This window comes from Ursus arctos, unplaced genomic scaffold (genome assembly GCF_023065955.2).
Source record: "Ursus arctos isolate Adak ecotype North America unplaced genomic scaffold, UrsArc2.0 scaffold_9, whole genome shotgun sequence".
Lineage (NCBI taxonomy): Eukaryota > Metazoa > Chordata > Mammalia > Carnivora > Ursidae > Ursus > Ursus arctos.
The window spans coordinates 33,759,723-33,785,407 of record NW_026623111.1 but is presented as its reverse complement, the minus strand read 5'-3'; the positions used below and the strand labels follow the sequence as shown (position 1 = coordinate 33,785,407).

Sequence of the window (25,685 nt, the reverse complement as noted above, 5' to 3'; positions counted from 1 at the left end):
ACATATAGATGTATATTAATCCTCAGATTTCTCCAGTTATAACGTCAGATCAAGAATGTAGAGTTTACAAAGTGGAATTACTAATATTAGTTAACTCTGCATATGTAAATAAAGAAGAAATGAGTGATTGAAGACTTAGGAAATTAAAGATGGAATGAGAAGTAAAGCAAGGAGTTTCAATTAATATTAGAGAATACATTTTTAGAAATCAGCTTGAAAAATCCATTCAAGGTAGAAGAAGATCTGTAATCTCAAAACACATACATATTTTATTGATGAACAATAGTTGTGGGAGGAAAAAAGGTTTTTGCCTGCCTGTTTCAAAGCCTATATGCAATATAGAATGAAACAAGCTTAACCTTTACTGATTTTTCTCAAGGATTGTCAGCTTTAAAATGTTACCTCTTCCCACAAAAAAAGGTACCATTCAAGTTAATTATATGATGCCTATTTAATAACTATGAGAGATTTAATATTATAAAACTAAACCATTCCTTTTAAGACTTGTTTCTGTAATTACGTAATGCTCAGAATTACTGTAATTTCTTAGATTCCATTGAAAAGCGATCGCCTATACTCTACTTACTGTTGTACCTAGCAGCTTGATAATACACCAGTTTTGTAAGGTGTTACATCTTCACTCGAAGATTTACATGCAAATGCTTTTTCCCCCAGTATCAAGAGGACTGCTTTTAAAACATTAGTAGATGAAGTTCAGGAGCTGGAGGCAAAATCTCAAGACCCAGGTGCAGTTGTGCTTGGAAAAAGGTAAAATACACACCGAATATGTTCTTTCCCAAGTGAACTTTATGTTTTACTAGGGTTAGAAATAAGTGGTAAAACGTATATTCCTCATTTAACATGGAGCAAGCCAGTGTCAATGACCTATTTTAGAATCAGAGAGCTGTGGATTCAAATCGAATGTGCCATTCACTAAGCTACGTGTGACCTTAGCCAAGTTGCTCAGTGCTCTTGAGCCTCGATTTTTCTCATCTATAAAATGGGGATAATAATATCTCCTTCATGGCTAGTTTTTAGAATTAAATAAGATAATAATTGACAAACCAGGTAGCTTAGCATCTGGTGCTTAATGAACTTTAAATGAACAGTCGTTACAACTATTATTGTATTATTAAAATGAAAGGGGAGGAAAAAAGTCTTTTAGCTTGAAACAGTATCCGTAATAAAATTGTAGGTAGTGAAAACCAGAGCTTGATAAGGGCAGTGTGCACAACAGTAGTGTACCGTGTATTCAGAACTGACCTGGGCCTATGTCCCATGTGAAGTGCATTACTTTTTCAAGTCCTTTCCTCACTACCACCCCCTCTATAAAAGCAAGGTCAGAAACCTAATTAAATTGACCACATTCACAAAGCGTTACAGGAAAGAAATTTAAAATGTTTGGAAACAGTCTATGCTCGAACACAATTATGAAGGTGATACCAGTTTCAGTTTCACTAACGTGGGCTCAGGTTTTGTCTACACCAGAGGAAACACTTTGCTCCTGTGTCTGTCACTGTCATCACGATTTGCTATTGTTACTCAGTTTGACACAGTTCAGTTAGGGTCAGACCGGGAACTCAAGCTGAGACCTTGGCTTCCAGCCTTCCTCAGTCGCATGAGGCCGGGGGGCTGGTCACCCGCACACCCGTCTGCGCCTCTCATAAAGGGAAGAGCCCCACTGTGTGTCGAGCACTCACTACATGCTAGGCGCCACACATATCATGCCATATACGCTGTCACCTGGGATCCCCAAAACAGTCCTGTGCAAATTAGTCACCCCGTTTGTTGCAGATGAGGAAACTGGGACTAAGTTCCCAGTCAGAAGTCACAAAGCAGGGCCTTCTGGGGCCCCTGCTCCTAACCATTCACTATTCTCCCTCCTTTTGCTGCTTTTCAAGAATGGGAGACAGCAGGGGCACCTGGGTGGCTCAGTCGTTAAGCGTCTGCCTTCGGCTCAGGGCATGATCCCAGGGTCCTGGGATCGAGCCCCGCATCGGGTTCCCTGCTCCACTGGGAAGCCTGCTTCTTCCTCTCCCACTCCCCTTGCTTGTGTTCCCTCTCTCACTGGCTGTCCCTCTGTCAAATAAATAAATAAAATCTTAAAAAAAAAAAAAAAGAATGGGAGACAACGGCAAAAACAGCCTACACCAGCATGACAAAGTTCTTGACCTCTCTCATTGTCCCTGAGTATAGGACTGAAATGATAACTTCCAGAGTTACGAGTATTCTTCTCCCTCTACTTCCCCTCATCTGTGTCCCTTCATCTAAACATCTACACCTGGTCCATTGTCTGGCCCAAATAGTCCCTAGGTAAATCTTTTCTTTCACTCTAGCTGTAAAAAGGATATGCTAGGATCCTAGCTTACAAAGTTGCGAATAAAACTGTTTACTAACAACTATTAGGGAAAGACCATACTATTACTACCCTTAGGAGTCAATTCCTTCTATTTGTGAGTGTGTTCATAAACATTATGTTAGGCCCCTGTGTGTGATATTTAGTTTTCCTGGTTCGTAGTACATAGGTGACTTCAAAAATTCATAAAGCCAAGCGGAGCTTGTGATGTGGTGACCTCTTGATCCTAAAGAGTCAATGATTCTGTGAGGTAGGTAGTCCTGCCATTAAAAAAAAAATAAGTCAAGGGGCCCCTTGGTGGCTCAGTTGGTTAAGCGTCTGACTCTTTATTTCAGCTCAGATCCTGATCTCAGGGTCATGAAATCAAGCCCAGCATAAGGTCTCCCTGCTCGGGAGAGAGTCTGCTTCTCCTTCTCCCCCTGCCCCTCCCCTTGCTCTCGCTCACTCTAAAATAAATAAATAAATCTTTAAAAAAAAAAAAGTCAAAGGGCCCCTGGCTGGCTCAGTAGGTAGACCATATGCAGCTCTTGATCTCCAGGTTGTGAGTTCGAACCTACGTTGCGTGTAGGGATTACTTAGGGGGAAAAAAAAGTCAGCTTAAAAGGAATGAAGTGGATTCCACCATAACTTTTCCATAGAAAATGCATCAGATAAATTTCCTGCTGCTGCATCATTTGCCTAAAATAGCTGTTCAGCTTTTCTCAAGCACTCCCAAATGAGTTAGCTGTTAGCTGAAAGCCACAGATGAAAACCGTGGTATAACACATAGCCCGTGTTGCTGTTGCTGCCCATGGCTACCAGAAGGATGGTGACCACAGTGCCTTTCTGCTGGATGATGGCTAGAAGGGGAGGGAAAAGAAGAGATCTGTGAAGGAAGAAAAATAGCAACTGGTTGGAAAAGTCTTCATGCTAAATAATGACATTCTAGAGCAATTAGGAATTGTCAGATTGATTTTACTGCCAGGATTATATTTTTTCAAGACTTATTTTTAAGTAATCTCTACACCCAACATGGGGCTGGAACTCACAACCCCTAGATCAAGGGTTGCAGCTCTACGAGTTGAGCCAGTCAGGAACCCCACTGCCAGGGTTATTTTAGGAACCTTGGAGAATGAGATTGATGTAAAATTTTTTAAAAGTTAGCTAATCTTACCTACATTTTGAAAGAGGAAGAAATTGTGATTTCTGTGTATTCAAGCGATATCAGACTTATGTTAGTTCTAAAGTACCATCTTATTTGATACCTCCCAATCTTTGCACATGCTTTCCTTTGTCAAGAAGCTGATACCCTCCTATAGAAGGGGCAGTCTAATTCCTAGTTTTCAAAACTCAACTCAGGTGCAATTACCTCACCTTTTCTGAGATGAAATTAATTCCTACTCTGCTATCTGAGCACTTTCTGCTTCTGTCGTTACACTTACTACATTGTATTGTGATGTGTTTGTTCCTCCTGTCTGTTTCTTTCCCCTATGAGATTGAGCGCCTTGAAGGAGAGGCCTTCTTTTTAGTCTCAACTGCAACCCAACAGATCCAGGAACACACTTGATAAATATTTGTTGAATGAGTGATCGAAGTGTCCAGAGAATGAACTGAGGAATGAATGAATGAATGAATGAATGAATGAATGAATGAATGAGTGAATGAATGGGTGAAAGGATGGCTGAGTAGTGGCTAGTAAGAGATGACTGACCCATGGGTAATTAAATAAAAATATGATACATGAGAACATAGAATTATATAGGTTACCCTTCCCAAACAAGTCACATCCAAAGTAACAGTGGTTTACTTCTTCGTCATAGATAGAATGATGCAGTCTTATAAATTGATCATCCCCCATTTTTTTCAATCTCCACTAAGCACTACTGTGAAGTCAGGCTCCACATAAGGGAAACTGCATCGGAGAAACTGTAACTTGTAAGCACTGTGTCCAGATTAGCATTTACGATCATTCATTTTTCATGTTTACTTGTGTTCAAAACTAAAACATTTTGGTTAAAACAGTCTTTTTTTAGTAGAAATAGTGTATCACTTACCATATCACCCAGTGAATTAGATATATTTATTCCAATTTTACACTGAAATTTAGGAGGGTGTATTTCATCATGTAAGTACAGTAAATTGCTCTTGAACCTTGGGTTATGGTAGAAATCAATTTAACTCTAAGATGTTGGGACAATAAATTCAAGCCCTACCTCTTATCACTGGGTACTATTTTTGGTTAGGAAAACAGCTTATGTAATACCCAGTGCTCATCACATCACAGCACTGGGTGTTATACGCAACTGATGAATTACTGAACACTACATCTGAAACTGATGATGTACTTACATGTTGGCTAATTGAATTTAAATTTTTAAAAAAAGAAAACAACTTATATGGTATGAAACCCTGTTTTTGCTGTGACTTTTTTGTGGACAGACTCCAACACTAGGGAGCATATGTATCTCCAACTCCAAAATGCAAAAAAAACTTTAAAATTCAATTTTTTCCCTTAAGTTTATAGCAAACATTTGCTGGAAAAAACCTAAACTGTTTGTTCTATAAATGTAAAGGCATTAATACTGGTTTTTTCTTCTAGTGTAAATATTTATATACTTTATAGCAGAAATATAAATTTTTTTGGACTACAGGCCTCTCATATCTCATTTGGTGGGGGGGGCAGCATTACATCTATAAATTGTGTGTAACATCTTACCTTTTCTAAAACAAAGCAATAACAAATGTGAATTCAAAAACCCAATGCTTTAAAATAAGGAATGGTAGACACTGAGCTCCTGGGAGGCAGGACAGTTACCTTTGGGTATCTTTCATGAGTGTGGGAAACAGTGCATCTCATAGGCAGGCAAATAGGATGAAATTCATAATTTTTTATATCTCACTGTCTGCATAAGCCAGCATAGCAGCAGCAGCCATTACTAAATAGAACTTTACCCTAGGATCTTCAGGTCATTCCTCATTAATGTGTCCATCACTCTACCCTTAGCTTTACAGAAGAAAGCATGGAAGGATAGATATTAGATAATTTGACCATGTGGATGGTGACAGTGGCTTCTCTGAGCCTTCCTCTGTATTATGTATCTTTAAAAAAAGGAATCTTAACATTGCCCCAAAACTAATGGCAAAGAAACTGTATTTCTCAGTTTTCACCCTGGATTTGTATCAGTGTTACATATGAATCTTGGTACAGGTTTGGGGTAGTAACATGTATCCGGTGTTTCGCCCTAGCCTACGCTCAACACTGTAATAACAGTTCTGCCCAGCATTTGTGAAAAGTGACGGAACGATGAAGGGTTGTCTCCTCCAGAGCGGAGATCAGGCCTGTTGTAGTCTCTGTTAATCTCCCCACGACCACTGCCTCATCCAGGACGGCTGTCCTTTGCCCAACACTAAAACATCCCATGTACGGATGGTTCTTTACTTTCTGGAGATCCATTTTAGTGAGTCCACCAAAATAGCTTGCCAACCTACCACAAAGACAATTGCAAAGTTACCACTCTTCAAAAATAACTGAAAATACCTTCAGACAGTATGTTCCAGGACAGTAAATGGGTTTTTCCCTATACGTAGTGTTTCTTAATGAATTACTATTTTAAAACATGGTGTTTTAAAACACCTTACCTTTACCAAATGTCTAAGTTGAAACATTTTAGTGGGCTTGGAAATAAGGACAATATTAAAGGGAAATATTGAACAATATTTAAGTGGTGCTTGCATAATTGCATTGAGCAAATTTAGAACGTGCATAGCTTGGTATATAAATGAAAGGCCACACAAAATGAACACTACTGACTAAGAGTCATGATTAAGATGGGGTTTTAAAGAGAAAGTTCTTAAAGTCTTTTTCTTCTCACAGTGCTAAGCTATTCAAGAAAAACTGAACTTTTAACATGTCTATTAATGTTAACATGTTCCCCATATACTGTGTAATGTGACTTGATAGTAACAGCCATACCTGTAAACATCAAGGGCATAGAACTACATAATTTTGAAACGATGAGCAGTTCTCGAAAGGTAGGATAAGACTAGAGAAATACAAATCATCATCACTTATTGTTTATTAAGCATCCTCCTGTGAATGGCATTTATATTTCATAGGAGGGACTCTGCCCTACAAGAACTAAAGCGAGAGGTTCAGCGTAGCTCAGGAAAAAAACAACAACAACAACCTAGCCATTTTCCTACTAGGGAAGTGGAGTGGGGAGCACTGTAAATTAAAACTCACGTGCAGCAAGAGACCTCTTGTGTGGAGCTGATGTTGTCTCTAAGCCAGCGCATCAGAAAGGGTCCTCACGAGGTTCTCTTTGGTTTTGTCATGGTCTCTGTCCTAGTTGATTTTTTGTACGATCAATTCCTTGCGAGCTGGGGCAGCAGTAAAGGTGGGAAGGACTAGCATTCATAGAGTGCTTCCTAAATGCCGGTCGTTATGGTGGAAGCTATACAACTCCCCACATCCCACCGTTGGCCTGCGGGCTAGGGATTATACCCCATCTGTGGTTAAGAGGACCAAGAAAGGTTTGCCTGAGGCCACCCAGCTAATAAGTAACAGACTCGGAATTAAAGTTAAGACTCCAAAGCCCTTGCTCTCTCCCCAGGACCATGCTCCTTTCCCAAGAAGCTTTCTTATTGCGCTTTTGCCTTTCGAACACTAGACATGAACTTGATGTAACAGCTGAGTAAAAAGTATAGCCTCATATGAACCATACAAAGAAAAACTGCATTATCTTATACATGTAAGTTTTATCATATGAAAGATAAAATTCTCACATCTGCCTCCTTAACATTGAATGTTACAATATTAAAGTTTATGAGTTTAGAAAGGCCAGCCTGAAACCTGGAAAATGTATCTGGGGAAGAAGCAGCTACGTAATGACACATTGCTGTCCTCTGGATGTCTGTAGCCGTTTCCATCTTAAGTACCAGAGACTTCCCGGCACCCCATCCGCAGTGCTCTGCTAACAAAATCAGACCACCTGCTGCTAAAGCTGCCCACTCCCTCAAAGCAGTTATAGGTTTTAGTGTTCCTCGGGGGTCCCTGGGTCTGTAATGTTAGATCATTTTAAGAATAGAGTAAGAAAAGTGACTCTAAAAATGGCCCCTTCTCACTCCCCATATCTGTTTATTTCACTGGCAAAAACAAGTTTTACAACTATTTGCAAAACCACTGGAGTTTTAGATTAATTAGCTTTGTTGCCTTTAATGTGGCTAATGCTCAGTGACAAGGAAGTATGTGTAGTAAGTACCAGTTAACATCCCTGGACTTCAAAAAATATGTGCAGAAGATAAGTACAAATGTCAACATTTCTAAATATTTTACTTCGGCAAAAGCCTGGATGTTTTTGTAATTCCGAGTTCATTCTGCAGATGATCCTTTTACTTTTATTTTTGTATATGATAAAAATTGTTCCATTTCAGGATTTCAAAATATTTGGCAAAATACAGAACTGACATAACTTAGAACAATGTAACTAAAACTTTTATAGTGGGACAAACACAAGATGGAAATTTTTCAACTGAGTCCATTCCAGTGATTAAAACAAAATTGCGTAAACATTTGCTATAACACATGTAGATTACTTATTAGTTCTTTATGCTTATTATGTTCTTTGATATCAAAGCAAAGTTTTAGAAATCAACCACTGGAGAAATGGCATGATTGGGAGGACTGGTGATGTTTAAAGTACATTTCACAATTATTGCTCGAATTCATTTATTGGACAAATAATTGGCTTCCTACTGTGGGAGATACCATTCTACGCGCAGTGGAAAAAACCAGATGCATTATTTCTTGCAATGTGCTTTTACAAGTTACATAATTAATTACACGGATTTGTTTTTGTGGGGATTATCCTAAACGTTTATTGAAAAATAAATATTTTTCCTTGTCATTTTACCTAGTATTCTCTGAAAATAGGTTTTTTTTTTTAATGAAATTAAGGAACACATTTCATACCATATTGGAGTGGTAATGGAACCTTTCTAGTTAAAAAGTCTATGAAATTTCTTCTTTGTATGATTTTGAGGATTTCTTTACATGACTAAAAAAATTATTTTACACCAAAATACGTGCAAAGTAGGAAAAAGATATATAGTAATAATTTTGTGATTCTAAAAATGCCATGCTTAGAATGCACGCAGTAAGTCAACCAAGATTTTAGAAGTTAGTACCACTGCTGGCAGGCTTTGTATTTTTTGTTAACTGTATCGTACAGGTTCTGTATCCCCATTTGACTTAAAGATAACTGGGGGGTGGGGAAATCTTTTGGCTGGATTATTGGGAACAAAACTCTCCTTTAGCTATGGGAAAAACCGGCCTCGAAAGTATCTAAATACTTTAAATCTCATTTGCCATCTGAGAAAATGGGGTAAAAAGAATCCCTAGACTGCAGACTTCTCAAGCAATCTTTTGTTTAAGTCTAACTCTCTCCGGTGGTCCTGTGGGCACACTGGGGTCTCTGCCGAGTTGATAATTCATTTCACACATTTGCACCTGCTCAACAGCCTCACGGAGAGAGCGCAACTGCTCAAGAACGTCTTTAAGAAGAACCACGTGAACTTGTACCGGTCTGAATCCCTGCAACAAAACCTGCTCCGTAAGTATCTGAGTTCTGCTTCATAAATAAACTCTGCCATTATGTCCCAGCCTTCACGAGAGCAGCATTTTGACTTTAGGAATTTTTAACTATTTAAAATTAATACCTAAAGGCAGTTTTGCTTCTTCGCAACATGTTACATAAATAACCAGCGTTCAGAGAGACCTTTGACCACAACCATCTCACTTATAGCAGACAAGACAACGCATTTTAAAATCTTTCTGCTTTCACTCGAAGAAATAATATTTCCACATGCCCCTTGCTTCCTTAAATCTTAAAAAGAACTAGTGAAATAAATCTTAACTCTTAAAAGCTCCCTCTGTATTGTTATCTTTTCTACTTGAATAACTTTGCAAGGGCTTTTTCAGCTTTCATACAGCACAATGAAACATATATTTTCCCTTTCAAAAATATTTATGAATATTTGGAGTTGTAAGAAATTATTAGGTATCAGGCCCTCTTAACATTTCAAGGATCTAAAAAAGAATATAATATATAAAGCCCTGTAGTAAATGTATTTGTGTTAGTAATATATCTTTTGTTTCATGTTGTTTCCACATATAATTTATTTTCATTTATATATATTCATGTTTAATGCTTTTGCTTTTTATACTTCAAGAGGCCTTTTCTAAAGATGTGACCCCCTTGGGGGTCGTTGCTTATCCCCAACCATGCTGGGGCATGAGTGAGTTTATTTGTAGACACTGAGAGCCAAGGAGCATGTCGTCCCAAGGAAGGAGACCACTTTTCCAGCACGGGCAGTCCGTGTGTTTATCTCTGCCCCTTCTCACTTTTATTCTTTCTTCTCTCTCATCCACCCGATCTGGATGGGAACTGTGTGTGCCCACTAGCCTAGACACCCCCCGCCCCAGTGGCCAGGAAGCAAAAATTGGATGGCTTGGATTTGAGATGCCGAGAGGAGAACCGAGGGGGGTTGAGAGCACCTGCTCGCTCATCTGGGGGCAGAGTTCATAGCTCACAGCCTGCAGTCAGCCCACTCTTCATGGTACAGTTGAGTCGGCATCTTTTCCGGATGTAAAAAATTCGTGTCTTCACGCATGCTTTTGAAGGCAGGAGGAGCACAGGAGTTCCCCAAGTTAGAAAATGAATCCTCACACTCAGAATAACAGAGATTCCCAGTGACCTCACAACAATCGTTTCTGTTTTATCTTTAACTTACAGACGGGTATGCTTTCTCGCAAGATGAGAATGGAATCGTGTCACAGTCTGAGGTGATTCGCGCATACGATACCACAAAGCAGAGACCCGACGAGTGGTGATGGGATGGGGGCTGCGAGGCAGGGGCTGCTAGCGCTCTGTGGAGACCTCCCAGGTCTTACCGGATCTGCTGGCCAATTCCAGTCTGGTCGCGGGAGGGGAAAGCGGATCTGAGCTCATCGCATTGACTGACCGTCAGACTCGTGTGCATTACAGACATAAGCACTGTGCAGCTCCACTGTAACACCATCTCTTTCAGATTTTTTAAAGTACTTGCTAAGTCTTTGTAAGCAGAAATTGAAAATGAGCTTGTATCTTGCCAGAATGCTGTCTTAAACTGAGAATAGGTCAGTAGTCTTATGCCGTTACTCCGGGGCTGTAACTATCAATTTATTGGATATACCACAAGGCGACCAACCATGAAAAACTCTGAAGTGGTAATAATTTATAGGGACTCTTGATATCCAGACTTAGATTTCAGAATATGCTGAAAAAAACCAGCACTCTTCTCTAAGGAACTGACTCACCTTCTTGAGCAAAATTTCTAAACAAGACATTAACAAGCGTTTGTGTCAAAAATTGTCTTGATAAATGTTTGCCAAAGACGTTCATTAAGTGTATTTCTCATTCAGTAGTCATTTGCCCAGAAATTTAAGAGAAAGTTTACCTCCAGTTCTGCTGTAAGATCTGCATGCTTGATTTTTCAAATGTAAGAGTGGTTTGCAAAAATGAGTATTTCAAGGCATTTGCTACTAAAATCCGTGGTGTTGCACCTTTGGCCTTACAAATGCTTCTTTCTTGTTTGTCTTGTTTACTTGTTAACGTTGGAGGGCCCACATGGCAATGTGACTCTGTCATTATGATACTGATTTTTAAATTGTACGTCTCCGTCATTTCTGATGGGGGGTCCTCATCCTTTAGATTTTTCTAAAAATCTGGCTTCTGCTGAAGATTGAGTGCTGTCATTTTATCTTAACGTTTTCTCTCTCAAGAAAAATACGCTTAGATATTTACGTGAGCTCCCCAGTGCTTCCGTGGAGATGTTTGGATGTTTTGTCGGATAAATGCATGGGCTTTTGTAATGTACATGGGCTCGGCTTTTGTCCTGTGTTTGGGTTCTTTCCATCAGTTCCTGCTAGAGATGCCTGCTGCCGAACATAGCCCACCCCGTGTTCTGGTGACTGCCCCTGTACTGAACCCTGAGAAACCACAGTTTGCTTGTCAAGCAGCTCCCCCAAATTAGTCACACGCTGCTAATTGGGACAAATAAGTAGTACATATTCCCCATTTTAAAAACACCTATTTTACTCAAGCCTATAACTACAGTCAGAGACACTCTTCATCACAAGTAAATTTTGTTACTATGTTTTTAAATGTATGTTCAGTTTAAGTTTTTTCAGCATTTCCAAGCCATCTCCTGAAAAATGCCTATTTTGCTACCAACAATAAATGGTGAAGGGGCTGTTTAAAAACCACAACCGGTTTTCTACACTCTTTTTAAAATAATGCTTTCATTTAAAAAAAAATAAAAAGGAATTCTAGTTTTCAGATACACTTCAGAGATCGAAGCAAACTTTTTGCCTTTTATTCAGAAGCCTGTTTGCCTTTAAGTGGATTTACCAGCAAAATAGGTAGAACTCCCTCTTAAAAAAAAGCAAAAAACAAAAAAAAAAGTCAACTAGAATTGCCAGGAGAGGTGATTTTCCAAGTCACTCCTTGAGTTGAATAATGTCACAATCTTTTTACCCTTTTTCTTCAAGATCTAGATTTAAAATTCAGTGGTATGTCATTTCCTTCTCTGTATTTTTAGTTATTTAGTTACAAGTATGCCTCCCCCATTTTCTAGAAATGAGAGGGGTTATAACTAACACATACATAATTCTAAAGGGGGCAAGGAGTTGACGCCGTTCACTTCCTAGACTGTTCCCATTTGGGGATTAAGATTATTGCAAATCGAAACTCCTAGAAAGACCGCAGGTGTAAGAGTCAAAGACCATCTTCAAAACTCTGAGGTCACAGATTTTGTCTACGGAAGGGATATTCAGAGCGGCTTTCCTGGGCCTCCCCCGGGCGATAGTCAAGGTCAAACCACACAAATCAAAACGCAAGAACAAGGTACATCCCTGCAGAGAAACACTTCATCGCAGTTACAGGCACGAGCTGCTTCCCTTTGCCTCTACCCCAGCAGTGGCACCCTTCTCCCAGATTTTCATATCAAAATATGATGGATGTAATAGAACTGAATCTTCTAGCCTAAAAAAAACAAAAGTTTTATTTTTATCTTAAAACATGGATTATTTCTATGGAGCTCTTCAACATGAGTAGAATACTCATGTTAATTAATGTATGAGACTGTGGTCTGAAATATGGCTAATTTAGGCCTTTTTTGTCCCATAGTCCTATTTTTGAATTATTACGTCAATTCCTTTGCTTCTTGGGTGAGGGAGGGGGTTGGACAGCAGGGAGTGACCTCCTTGGTAAAACTTAACAGCCTTGCAGTCACAGTGACTTTATAGTGTTAGAGAAAACCCTCTGCATTTTTAACCTTCCAAAGAGGGAGGAAAGTGAGAGTTTTACCAGGATTAAAACAGCTGAAGTGACTTTTTAACTTGTATTTTCTGAAATAAAGGACACATACTCTTCAATTAAAAAGTCCCTTGTAGGGACTTTGGCAAATGCTAACACCATCTTGCTTTACAATGTTTACAATTCAGAAAATACTACTTACAGCAGAAAATCCTCATTCATTTAACATTGAAAAGCTGGGAGTTGCTTCTTTAATGTTGAATAGTACACAGTGATATTGAACATGAACTTTCTACATGTTTTATATATACATATAAAAATATATTGGTAGCTCACACCCAGAAAGATGCTATTTGGCAGAAACTGTTAGCAGGAGAAGGGTGTTTCTCAGGAATGTAGCAAATTTAAAATGATCTGTGTGTTGCCTGCCCTCCCACACCCCGATCGGTGTCTGATGTGAGCCTGATTGAGCAGTGTTGTGCAGTTAGTAGAAAACCTTTCTCTAATCAAGTCAGGTGAACATGTATTCTTATTCAATAATATTATTCGTTTACATGAATTGTATAGTCATTGAGTGGAGTCAGTAATTCCTCTTACTTTTCAGGGGGAAAAGTGAATTCCAGAAATCAACATTTATTCTGATTATTAAGTTTTATGTTTTAATTTTACAATTTAGCATTCTAAATAACAAACATGAACCTCACATGATAACTTGTTCTGCATTCTGTGGACTGTACATCACTGATAACTTGTCTTTTAAAACGTTCTTTCAGGAAATGAATGCTAGTCTGAAAGTAATAGGTTGTATATTTGTAGTTTTTATTTGTAACAATGTCCTAATTATTACCATGCTAAATGATCATCAGTGTATATTTTTGTGCAGTTGGCCTATGACAGTTCTTGGTTCTAAAACTTATTTTATCAAATAAGCCTATATATAATCTTATAAATAACCATTTATAAAATTTATCGTGAAAATGCCCACCCCACTCACATCATGTAGACCAGACCTGTGGAATTCTTTTTGTAAATTCATGTAATACCATGCAGTTCGGTGCCTAATAAATGCTTTTTAATGACGAACATTTCTATAATGCTTCTTTAAGAGATCATAATCTGATTTTTCTCACATTAAAATAACCGAAGTCACTTGTGAGACTTAGTTATACTTTGCTGCATTTTAATTAACCTTCGGTGGCTATTAAAATGGAATGTAAGTTAAACTTTGAAGGAAAGGAAATAAATGTTTTCCATTTTTCGTCTTGATTTATTTTCTGTATGAAAGCAGCTGTGTTTTTGATAGGTTTATGGTTTGCATGAATTAATATTTAAAGTGGCCTAGGCCAATGCATGGCTATTGCTGTAAATCTTGATGTTTATTTCTGCCTTATAAAATTCTATCATGGCCTACCTGGAATTTAATATTCGGTGCACAAATTAATTAGTTCTCTGCACCACTTTTTTTTTAATAAGTAAATCATTTTACAAACAAATTTGAACAAATTTAATTGCAACCTTTGTTTAGCTTGCTTCTAAGAACTTTTCTTCATAAAGCTCACAAAACTTCTCAGCAAATAAATCTCCCGTAAGTAGGAAAAAAGCTAGATTTCATACATGCTTACTCTGAATTAACAGCAACTTTCCATAGGTCAGTCTGCTCTTGCAAAAACGTGAGCAGAATATTAAAAAATAATAAATATTTCTATGTTTCATGGTTCTAGAATAGAAGCCGTAAATGCAGTGAATACTGTTTGCTGTTTGTTTAGCTACTTCAAGCTTCATTTTTCACATTTTCAAGGTTATTAGGTTTAAAAAAAAAGGCAGCCTTGGAAGGCCGCTGCTATGGAGAATTGAAGTTTGCATTAAAGATAAAATAGTATTTTCAGCTCCATGAAAATCCATTCCCGCCGACACTGCTGTCGAAATCGTGAAGCTGCATGAGGGGAAAGTACTGAGTCTGTGATTATAGTTTTCTCAGGTTTGTTTCTCTCGACGTTCAATGCACTGTGTTTTATAAATAGTTATTAAATTTCAGTAATATTCAGTTCTCTGCAGTGTTATGTGTCATTGGCCTTTTGTGAATGTGCATGTTTTAAACTGCAAATTTTAAACATTTTGTCCTCTCATTGTTATTAAAAATGAAATAAACTGTACCATTACATAAAGAAATTGTTTCGGTTTTAATTGCTAGTGTTAGAAACTGGGTTGCTTTATAAAACCTTCAAAGCCACTGTAATTATAGTCTAAGAAGGTGTATCCACTTCACAATATTTTAACATTTTGTTGACCACCCGGGTGATACAGAAAATTGCCCCTCATGTTAGTCCGGCTAAAAGAGCGTGAAGCGGAGCATATGGAGTCTAGTTCGGTGGGAGGCGGGGTTAATTAATTTGAGTCCCCCTCCCAAAAAAAATTTTTTAAATAAAATTCCAGTATTTTGATTCTTCAGTCAGAAAATCCTCCCAGGATTGTCCCCATTACATATTTAAATCAGCCAGCAAGTCAACAGCTAATTCCTGGCTCCGTCCTTTCACGGCGGTTGGATTTCCTAAATTTTCTAAGCCCACCAGTTTTTTGAAGTTCATGAGAAAGTGGCCAAGGGTAGCCAGTAACATTTGAAGGAAGCAACCAAAAAAAAAAACATTAAAATTGCAGTGTGGGACAAAAGCACAAGCAACATTGGAAATGAGGCTAATGGCCTTATCAAAAGTAAGCGTCATTTGGCAAAGGGGAAGCAAGTGAAGCCTCAAATTCGTGAACTGCTGGCACAGGGTCAGTTCACAGAGAGGCTGCACTGGGCGAGCAGTTTGAGAAGCCTCTGGCTACTAGCGAGCGGCGGCGTGTGCTTAGCCGTCGGGGGGGCCCCATGTCCTTTCCCACGGTCTTTCCAGGGCCACCGATTGCATGTGGGTCTCCCAAGCAAAACCACAGCAAAACGAGGTGTACAGAAAAGTTACCTGTGGATTATATCCAATGACCTGCACATTCCTCTCCACTCCCCCTTGAAGTCAGCCCTGTGTTTATACTGACCCCGGGGTTTCAGACACCGTCTAATATTACCTAAGTACTAAAGGAAGCAGCAAACTTAAAATACATTCTCATAAATTCAGTATGTCATCCCCATTGAATGCGTGTTTCCGTATGCTTGTGGCGTCTCTAACCTCAGCTTCCATTTTGGCAACACAGAGCCACTCATTTTCATGAAGAAAGATCTTTCTAACCTGGTTAATTTCACTAATAGGCTGGTAAAAATTATTGGAAAATACGAACTATGGTTTACCATTGTTTTATTTCAAATGCGAGCTCTGTATCCAGCATTTCAAATAAGAATTCTCTGTCAGGATAATTGCATTAATAACTAATGTTTAATTGTAGTTTTAAAATAGCCATATACATGTCAAAATATGTCAACAGTTTGTCCCTTAATAGTTCAATACATCTTTAAATTCTTGTTTTTCCTGAATGTGTACTAAGTTTTTTAGGTTATGCAAAGCTAAATTGATCCTAACCCAATGAAATGAACCAGATTCCTAATTGTGATTGCATATACTTTCAGGAACATTTTTGGTTATCTCATTTTAGAAAATTTCTCATGGATTTAAGTCAATCTGGCCAATTCTCCCCTCTATGACATAATAATAACACCAGGAAAAAGTAAATAGGTGGGAGAAATAAGAGGGAAAAATCTATCCATTTGGACAACTAATAGGTATAATGAATAATCATTCTAAAGCAAATTTATTAAATGTACAGGTCGTGAATACCCAACAGGATGGGAGAGCGCTCTACTCCTGGCGACAAGGGGACGTTGGCCAGCTATCAAAAGGGGCCATGGATTTTCATGGACGCACTCCATCAAACCATGGGCCCGTTTTCTCTGCTCCCTGCCCTCCAATCAACAGCTACCTCTGCCCTCCCACAGTACTTAGCCTTTTGTTTCTGTTCTAGGGTAGATCATCTGCTTTCTATTATTTATCATTAACTTACTACACAGCTCCCTCTCCACTAGAATGCAAGTGATTGGAGACAGTGACTCTAACTTCTTATTTCTCAAGACAACCCTAAGCAATAAGGTGCCATTAGTATCTCATCTCCATTTTACAAATGAGAAAACTGAGACACAGTGAAGGTATGTATGTAGGTGGCCCAAAGTCACTCAGCTTATAATAAGTGACAGAGCCAGAAAACTAACCCAGTCACTGTGACACCAAAATCCCTGCTAGGTCACCTGGTCTCCTGAGTTTCTCATGTGCAAAGGGAGAAATGTTGCTCACCTAATATTTCTATTCAAGCTTTGTATTATTCTGTATTTCATAATGTAGCACAAACTCTGACTGTTACAATCCCCTCTATAATAGGATATGTGCAATATTACACAATCACCTTTTTCCCAGGAGATTTTCTGAAAAGTCACTTGGCTATCTTTTTCCTGAGAAAATTAGGCCTTCTAGAAATTCTAGAAATTTCATTCTACTGGGTAGGGAGCGTGTAGTAAGTTATATGTCATAAAGAATGTAGAATTTCAAAACAGCCCACTGGGGTTCGAATCTTGGCTCTGCTATTAGTGTCTGGCCTTGGGCACAGCCTTTAACCTTTCTGCTTTGATTTCTTCATCTGCACAACAAGCATGATGACAACCCTTACTGCAGGCTTGTGGAGATTAAATGTCACAATTCATGAGGCATTCAGGACACACACCGTGCTTAGTAAATGGCACCCATTATTTGCATAAGTATCTTTCAAAGTGTAGAACTTCGGTTCTTCAAAATAATCGTGATTTTAGGGTATTAGGACCCAAATTCTTTGTGAAAGTAATAAAGCATTAATCAGCCAAATTTCTGCTATATTTTGGTGGTGTGGCAAGTGGTGGCAAGCCTCTCTTTGGAAATTTCAGGTGATTTGGCATGACCCTTGCTCTCTAAACTTTCTAAAATGGAGATGTGATCAAGCCGCTTTCCCTCAGGGACGCCTTCAAGGTTCTCCCTTGCATTTGGTCTGACCACCATGGTTTTCAAGATCTCGAATACTGACCCTGACCATCTCTCCACACTCACGCTTGGAATTCTTTGTCTAGTTTCCAGATTGTTCCTTGTTTATTTATGCTGGTGGGTGCCTCCGTGCCTTTCTACCAGTTCTTTGCTTAATATGCTCTTCCCCTCATTCCCAGCACTGGTCTCTCCCTCCCCCACCCAGTCTTTCTCACTCACCTCCCATTCATCCGGAGGCTCAGGTCCAATCTCGTCCCCTCCAGGTGAGTGAGGTGTTGCCAAGGCAGTCTATGTGTCCCCTATCATCTCAGTTACCAGAATGAATTCTAAGTGTTGGTTTGTTAGGTTCCTTTCCCCTTACATGACTGCGCTCCTAGAAAGCAAGAAAGATAACATGCTTCTCTTACAGCGCGTCTGTAACACCTTGTCACAAGGACTTGCAGCCATGCCTGAGTGCGTGAACATAGTGGCTCTCTGGATCAGACCTGCGTTTTACTCATCTTGATACTCCCAACCCCTAGCCCGGTGCCTCCATTGGTGGTGTCCAATAAATGCTTGCTGAATGGACGATTTCTGGAAATCTGCTGCAGGATGGCCTCATTACCCTGGGTTTGTAAGTACTCTTAGCCACATATCTTTCAGAGAGAAGTCCAAAGACATGCACTATATGGCAACAAGTAGGTGGGGCTGTGGTTTGATTCAGTGTCGCTGAGTGCCATGTTACACTGAGGACACAATGTCTCCCTAATTTTAAACAACTTACTGCCCATTAACTTGATGGATTGGAGCACCTTGCTAAGGAAGGGAGGTTTGCAAACGTGAACTTTCTGAATTCCTTAGCATTATTTTCCATAATGGAACTGCTTCCCGAAGGGATGGCAACTAAAGCACAGACACTAGAGAAATCTGACAAACTAGATGGTTTTCAGTGGAGGCAGTTCTGCCCTCTAGAGGACATTGTGGGGCCAGCTGTGGCACGACCGCGTTGGGGTAGGGGGACCGACGTGCCCATGGGTATTCACTGGATGGGACTCGGTTTTAACAGAGATCCCACGATGCATAGGATGGTCCACCCGACAAAGACTTGATGACCGTTGGCATGACTTTGGAATGTCCCACCTTTCCTTTAGGTGGAAACACCTAATCCCATTTTCCTGTACACTATCTTTTGCACTGCTTTAGTATACACTGAATTTTCCAGATATCTAACTACTGTTAACACCAAAAGGAGATCAGACCTTGCTCTGTTTGGAAAAAATCACATTAAAAGCCGCAATGCAATCCGGATGGGTGAGTAGCCAGTCTAGCACACCCGCGTCGGTCTGGATTCGGGGCTGCCGGGTCTCAGTGATTCTGCGTAAAGGTTTGACTCTGAGACCTTTGTTAGGTCTACTGAAGCTGTTACATTTTGAAATAGATTATTTTCCTTTTCTTTCTCCTATTTATCGTGAAGACGTAATCAATACCATGTATTGATTTTTAAAAATTGTATCTGTAGTGAAAAATATTACCAATAAATTTCAGTTTAGGATAAACGGATGGCACAACATGTTTGCTCTAAGGAGAGCTCGCCGGGCCCAACAGAGTGGACAGTCGCTGCTTTAGAGAGAGGAACTGGGCTTCATGCTTTCCTCCACACGGAATTCCATGCACAGAAATGTCAAAACCTCCCCGCAGGTGTCCCCTTGCTGTTCGAATCTGATTTTGCACACAGCTCCAGGACTGACCAGCTATGGGGCCCAGGGCAAGTTACTCACTCCTCCAAGTCCAGAAGATAGGAACTGAAATACCTCCCTGTTTGGAGGGTAAGATGAGTTAGCGCATACAAACATGGACAATAATTTTGGATGCCTGGGTGACGCAGTTAAGCATCCAACTCTTGTTTTTGGCTCAGGTCATGATCTCAGGGTCTTGAGATCGAGCCCCACGTCAGGCTCTGCACTCAGCACAGAGCCTGCTTAGGACTCTCCCACTCCCTCTGCTCCTCCCCACCATGTTCTCTCACTCTCTAAAATAAATAAATATATCTGTAAACATATATATTTAGGATAGTTTTTGGTTCATAAGAGCCCAGTAGAGATTAACTTTAAAAATATCAGGAGAGCACTACGTAACAAACATGCATAAAACCAGTCTAATGACGTAGGAGGGCTTCAGAGCATGCCCAAAAATGTATCCTGTTACTGGGAAGCCTTTCCTCCTTCCCTTCCTTCCTCCCTCCCTCCCTATCCTGCTTTCATTTCTTAATTATTTTGGTGAGTATGGGATATCTGAAGTCACCATTTTAGTCATGGGAAAAAGCAGGGGACTAGAAGTCAGAGCTCCTCTGCCATCAGACTGGACAAAGGCACAGAATTTCGAACTTGCTCCCTCAGCTGGAAAGCAAAGTGGCAAGGCCACATGACTCTCTTAGATCAGAAGAGATTTTCTCAGTTGGTAGAGCATGTGACTCTTGATCTCAGGGTCCTGAATTCAAGCCCCACGCTGGGCTTAGAGTTTACTTAAAAAATAAAATAAATAACAGTGGATTGTATTTTAAAAAAAATAAAAATGAAAAGAGCTATTGAGGGTGACATATGGTAGCGTGAATTCATGTAAACCTGGGTTCCCAAACACCCTCAGGGGCCAGGGATGTTACAGAATTGAGGGAACTGGGCCAGGTTGGGAGGCCAGGCAGGAGGCTGGTGAATGGCAAGTGGCTGGTCTGAAAGGGCAGGACAAGGACCCTCCATGCCACATCTTCCGAGTGTGCCAAGAAGCCAGAAATCCAGATTCTTATGAGAAATGTCCCGATCTTTAAATCTATAAAAATTCACTTCCTTCCCTGCTTTTCACAAGCCCTGATGCAGAAAAGAGCTTTTTAATGCAATTCAAAATCAATGTAGGATTTTTTTTTTAGATTTCAAAATATGAAGTGCTAAGTAAAGACATTTCCTTTTATTGAGTAGCAGAGTATCATTAAGAAGATAAAATGAAGCGCTTTGATCTAAAATTTCAAATGGGTTTCACAAAAACATAAAGTATTTTATTTATTCTAAGCCAGCAGAATATAGGCCCAAATGTGTAATCGTCAGACGTGGAATTCAGGGGCACTTTCAGATGCATAATGTTAGGTGACTGTAACCACCAGCTGAACTCTGAACTCCACAGTTATTAACATAAAAAATTTCAGTGTGACTACTGAATAATTAGTACCGTCAATTGTGGTAAATACATTAAGTTACAAATCTTTACATTTGTACATAACTCATTTAACAAATAAAGGTTTTAAGACTCAACTGTCCAACTTCCATTTAAACACTAAATGTTGCTGAACAAAAAGTCTGCAATAAATATTCCCTCAAGTGGGTGGGGGAAATGCTCTTACGTAAGATCGGTGTTACAACGAATAGCTGAGTAAATATTTAAACCTTTATACTCCTCATGTGGTTACTGAAATCTTGTATTCTGAAAAAGCTCTTATATTTTAAACAAAATTTAGTTATTAATTTAAAAAGTAACCGTTCTCACAATGCTAATATTATTCACGGTTAGGCTGCTCCCCGAATCATAAATAGGTTGTTCGACTGTCCCCTCAGATTGCTGAGTTGTTAGTTTTTTTAAAAAGAACCTTCAATAATTACCGTCAGGTGTTTTTCTTTGCTTGTTGATGTATAGATTTGTATTATGACTCACTAAACAACTGAGAATGAAAAAAGACCATGTGGGCCCTTCCTAACAGGACAGCTTGAACTGTCCAATAATGCATCTCCAGCCAGCCTGCAACTTTACAGTCCGACTGCTGCCTATTTGGAGTAAAAGTAGCACAAACTGAAATGTGATAATCACCATGTTTTCAAAGGCAGAAAGCAATTCTGTAACACACCCATCCTGTGATTGGGGCCGGGAAGCGTAGGACGAAGAAGGTGCTGTATTTTCTAGCACATGCCTCCAGGACCGTACTGGGTGCAAGGGAAATTCCCCCCGAAAGTCCTTGTGGCAATGGCGACAGGCCTCCACCTGTCTTGCGGGTGTCCTACCGGCTGGATTTATCGCGGTGGCCTGTCAGCTAGAACTGAAGTCCGGACAGCTCTTCCCAGGCAGCGGGGGCTCCTGCTGGAGCGGGTAAGCGAAGTACTGGGGTGACACCAGGAAACCAGACGGCTGCGTCAGGTGGATTGGGTGGCCCGTGGTGTAAGGTGGGGGCGGTGAGGGCACCAGGCAGCCCGGCTCCGCTCTGGCAAAGGAGAATCTGCGGATGGAGCCCCCGGTGGAGCTGGAGCTGGTGGCCGTGCTGGACTGCCTGGAAGGTGCCCTGAGGCTTGTGGAAGTCAAGATCATGGGCAGGGTCTCTGTCTGGTAGCTGCGGAGTGAGAAGCGGATTGGCTGCTGTGAGGGCTCCTTGGGTCTCAAGCAGGTGCAGCAATAAATAGCCACTAAAGAGCCCAGGATGATGAAGGCAATGAAGATGGAGCCGACAATGAGGAAGGGGACGTAGACGGGCTCTAAAAGGGAAAAACAGACAGACACAGGTGTTGGGACAAGAGCCTCCCAAACTCCAGGCACCTTACTGGTGGGACGTAAACGGCTCAGTATGACCACCCTGGTCAGCCCAGGCTCTCAGAGCTTGTTCCTGCTGATCTCCGAAGTGCGAACTCAGACGACCGAATATTCTTGCTGAGAGTGGGGAGGAAGCAAACTGATACTGCGGCCTCTGTTAGCAATCAGCCATTATATTGCACATCTGGAAATCAGAAGGAACAGACTCTGCCCTCCTGTTCGAGCACTGGAGGGAGGGGAAGGGTGAGCTGTTTGGTCACCATATCTCTGGACTTAAATCCAGGTTTCTGGTAGTGTTACCACGGTGGAAGCAGTCATCTTTCATCCAAGAATCTCCAATCTAAGCAAAGAGAACCAGGCCTGTAAATGAGAGCCCCAGTAGGAGACTAAGGAAAGAACGGTATAAAGAAACCCATAACGGACCCCAATTAACTGTGTCTCTGACTGCATCGGAAACTGTCATCTCTGGATACTTCTTCCCAGAAACGGCTTGGGATGCCCACTCCAGCTGCCACACCCCTGCCCCTCGATTCCCACCCACACTCTGGGAAGGTCAGGCCGAACCTTCAATCACGAGACAGTTCTTCGTTTTGGTGGCTTTCCGTGACAGCGTCCCTCAGAGAGAGCAGACCCATTTCCTTCTCTCTGTGCAAGATGGACATAAAATTTCCCACCCCTGAGCCCCCCACCCCCCACAGCTCTGGGAGACACTCCAAGTGTCTCCCCTGTCTGATAGAGCCACCTCTGGATGCAACCTCCAGCTCAGAGGCGAACGGAAGAAGACCCGCGTTGACTAAGGCCTTACTGTGTGCCTGGCTCTTTCTCGTTATCTGATTCCAGTCTCGTGGAGACTCTTGTGAAGTGGACATGGTAAGCTCTGCTTTCCAGATGTGGAAACATACGTGTTTTTGACCCTCCCCAAGACACACAGGTGCTAACTGACAGGTAACTATCAACCCGGAGGCTCTTGTGGGTTCCTGGGTGTCAGCCCTTGGGTCTCCCATGGCTCTGCCACGTTTAGTAGCACCCTGTAGAAGGGGGCGGAAGCCACCGACCAACCACTTACTGGGAGCACCGGGCTAAGCATTCCTACACTCTCATTTAATCCACAACGCAACTCCTCTGAGAACCGTATGTGCATTTTAGAGTTGAGAGGAGGCCCAGAGCAGTTAAGTAACTTGCCCAAATTACACAGCTGGCAAGGGAAAGAGTCACAAGCCAAGGTCCCTGAGAGCTGGGCCGATCCCACCTCCGTGCAGAGACGGCCCCTCTCCTGCTGTTCCCGGGCAACAAAGCGTATTCGGAGAAGCCCAGGAAGGAACCCCCGATGCAGACTGCGCACTGACACTTAACACCGCAGAGCAGCCGGGGCCCCCAGGGTGAGTGGAGTAAGCCAAGGGAGAGTCGGTATCCTTTATTTTTATTTATTTATTTATTTATTTATTTATTTATTTTTAAACAAGCGAGGACGGCCTAGAGTTCCCTGCTTTCCCCTGCGCATCTTTTCTCCAGAAACCACTTCCCCAATCCACCCGCTTGGGGGTTTTGACGCTCAAAATTAAACTCCTTGAGAGTATAATAGAGTTCTAAGGCAGAGCAGGCTCCCCTTTCCTCTGGGTTATCATTCTCTAGGCGGGGGCGCTGGGGCGGAGGGGGGACTCTGGGCACCATTAATTCTCTTTCCCGGGGACCTTCTCTTGCCCGCTTCAGACTTCGGCCGTGGAGTTCTGGGGTGTCACCCGCTCTTAGCTCCGCCCGCTCCCCCGGTTTCCCGGCCGTAAAACGATCGCCTCAAGCTCTAGCGGGTTTCCCTGACGTTCCCATTCAGGTGGAAAGCTTTTTATTTTTTTTCCTTCTTTCTTTCTTTCTTTCTTTCTTTCTTTCTTTCTTTCTTTCTTTCTTTCTTTCTTTCTTTCTTTCTAGGTGTAAAGTTCCTCTGCTGGGGTCATGATTTACTCCGCTCTGAACTGAGCGGAAATTTGACCCGTGTTTTCCGACATGAGAATAGGGGGCGGGTAGCCCCTGCGACCCTGGTTTCTAAATCTCCACCTCGAGGACCTGGGCATTTCTGAAAGGCGTGACAATAGGGGGTGGGCCGGAGGGTAATTCGATGCAGAGAAATGAAAGGAAGTCGGGAGAACGAGGCAGAGGCTTAGGAACGCTACCAACGATCCGCCAAAAAGGCGGGGGGGTGAACGTAGCTCAAGTTCCTTGGCCCTGCGGGGCTGCAGATGAGCGCTCCCCAAGAGTGGCGGTCTCTGGCCGCCGGCAACCCCCGAAACTCCTGGAGTGACCAGGGCGCGCCATGGGGAAAACCGCAGTCCGACCTGGCGCTGTCCCCGTAGCTCTTCCCCTCACCTCCCGCGCTCCCGGGGGCTCCAGCTGTCTCGCCCAGGGTCACCAGGTGCCAGCCCTGCGGTCCTCGCTGTCCCTTGCAAAGTTTCCTGGGGCCGACCCGCGGAGACCGCGTGTGGCGGGAATCGGGACTGCAAAGGAATGAGGGCGCCTGACCCGAAACGCGACCACCCACTCGCTCCGCCTCGATGCCCCCACCCGGCCGCTCCACCGTGCGCCGACCCAGGGCCGCCTGGAGCGCACGCGGGGGGGAAGCGCCGCGGCCAGGACGCCGGGAGGGGGCCGAGCGCCGGCACTTACGCGCGGTGACGCCGGGGTGCTCCAGCTCGCCGCGGTCGTTGGTGCAGCTTCCTTGCTCCAGCCTGGCGTCGGCCGCGGCGCAGCAGTAGCGCAGCGCGCAGGAGCCGCAGCAGATGGTGGCGTCCAGCGTGTCGAAGTCCTCCGGGCATTGGAAGCCCTCGTGGTAGTTGCCCTGCACGTCCACCCAGCCGTGGCAGTATTCTCCGGACTGCTGGGCGCCCGCCGGGCTCCAGCACAGCCAGCCCAGGAGCAGCCAGAGCGCCAGCAGCGCCCCCATCGCCGCTGGGCGCCCGGGGCGGCCGGGAGGGGACGCAGCTGGAGAGCGAAGGGCCGAGCGCCGCGGTGCCGCCTCCCCCGGGGCGCGGCTCGAGCGGCTGGCCCCGGCGGCCGAGGCCCCCCTCTCGCGTGGGCTAGCAGGGGCCGGGGAGGCGGCAGGGGCCGCGCCGCGGGCTCCGCAGGCCGGGGGTCTGCATGGTGCGCGGGGGCGAGGGGGCGAGGGTCCGCGGGAAGCGCCGGCCGAGGCTGCTGCTGGGGCTGCTGCTGCCGCCCTTTGCCGGTCTCATACTGCTGCGGGCGCGAAGGGCGCGCCGACCCCTCGGCCGCCTCCCACCCCACTCCTCAGGGGAGCCATCGCGTCCCGGGCTGGCGACCCCCGCGCCGCACAGCGCCCCTCCTCGTGGCCGTCGCCGGGTCCGAGCGGAGCCCGTAGGAGGAAGAAGTTGAGATCCCCACGCGCGGGCGCCCGGGACCGGCGGCCCCTCCACCCCCGCCCCTGTCTGTCACGGGAGCAGGAGTCAGCCTGGCCGCGGCCAA

General features: G+C 42.8%; 2 protein-coding genes across 6 annotated transcripts in view; one reads left to right on the top strand and one right to left on the bottom strand.

The window, feature by feature from the left end:
* The window catches only part of ATP8A1 (ATPase phospholipid transporting 8A1), a 224,981-nt gene extending 210,122 nt beyond the window's left edge, over positions 1 to 14,859 (top strand). For all 5 annotated transcript variants that reach the window (XM_044387700.2, XM_026508812.4, XM_044387701.3 and 2 more), the window contains 3 exons: positions 676 to 768; positions 8,855 to 8,946; positions 10,129 to 14,859. In XM_044387700.2, the coding sequence (XP_044243635.1) occupies positions 676 to 768; positions 8,855 to 8,946; positions 10,129 to 10,226 (283 nt within the window). In that variant the 3' untranslated portion in view covers positions 10,227 to 14,859. The remainder of the gene's footprint in view (positions 1 to 675; positions 769 to 8,854; positions 8,947 to 10,128) is intronic.
* Positions 14,860 to 20,600: 5,741 nt separating this feature from the next.
* SHISA3 (shisa family member 3) lies at positions 20,601 to 25,230 on the bottom strand. Its single transcript, XM_026508811.3, has 2 exons — positions 24,873 to 25,230; positions 20,601 to 22,162 (listed from the first exon to the last, which is right to left on the bottom strand). Exons 1-2 carry the CDS (start codon positions 25,147 to 25,149, stop codon positions 21,723 to 21,725), a joined length of 717 nt encoding a protein of 238 aa, XP_026364596.1. The 5' UTR covers positions 25,150 to 25,230; the 3' UTR covers positions 20,601 to 21,722.
* Positions 25,231 to 25,685: the final 455 nt, after the last annotated feature.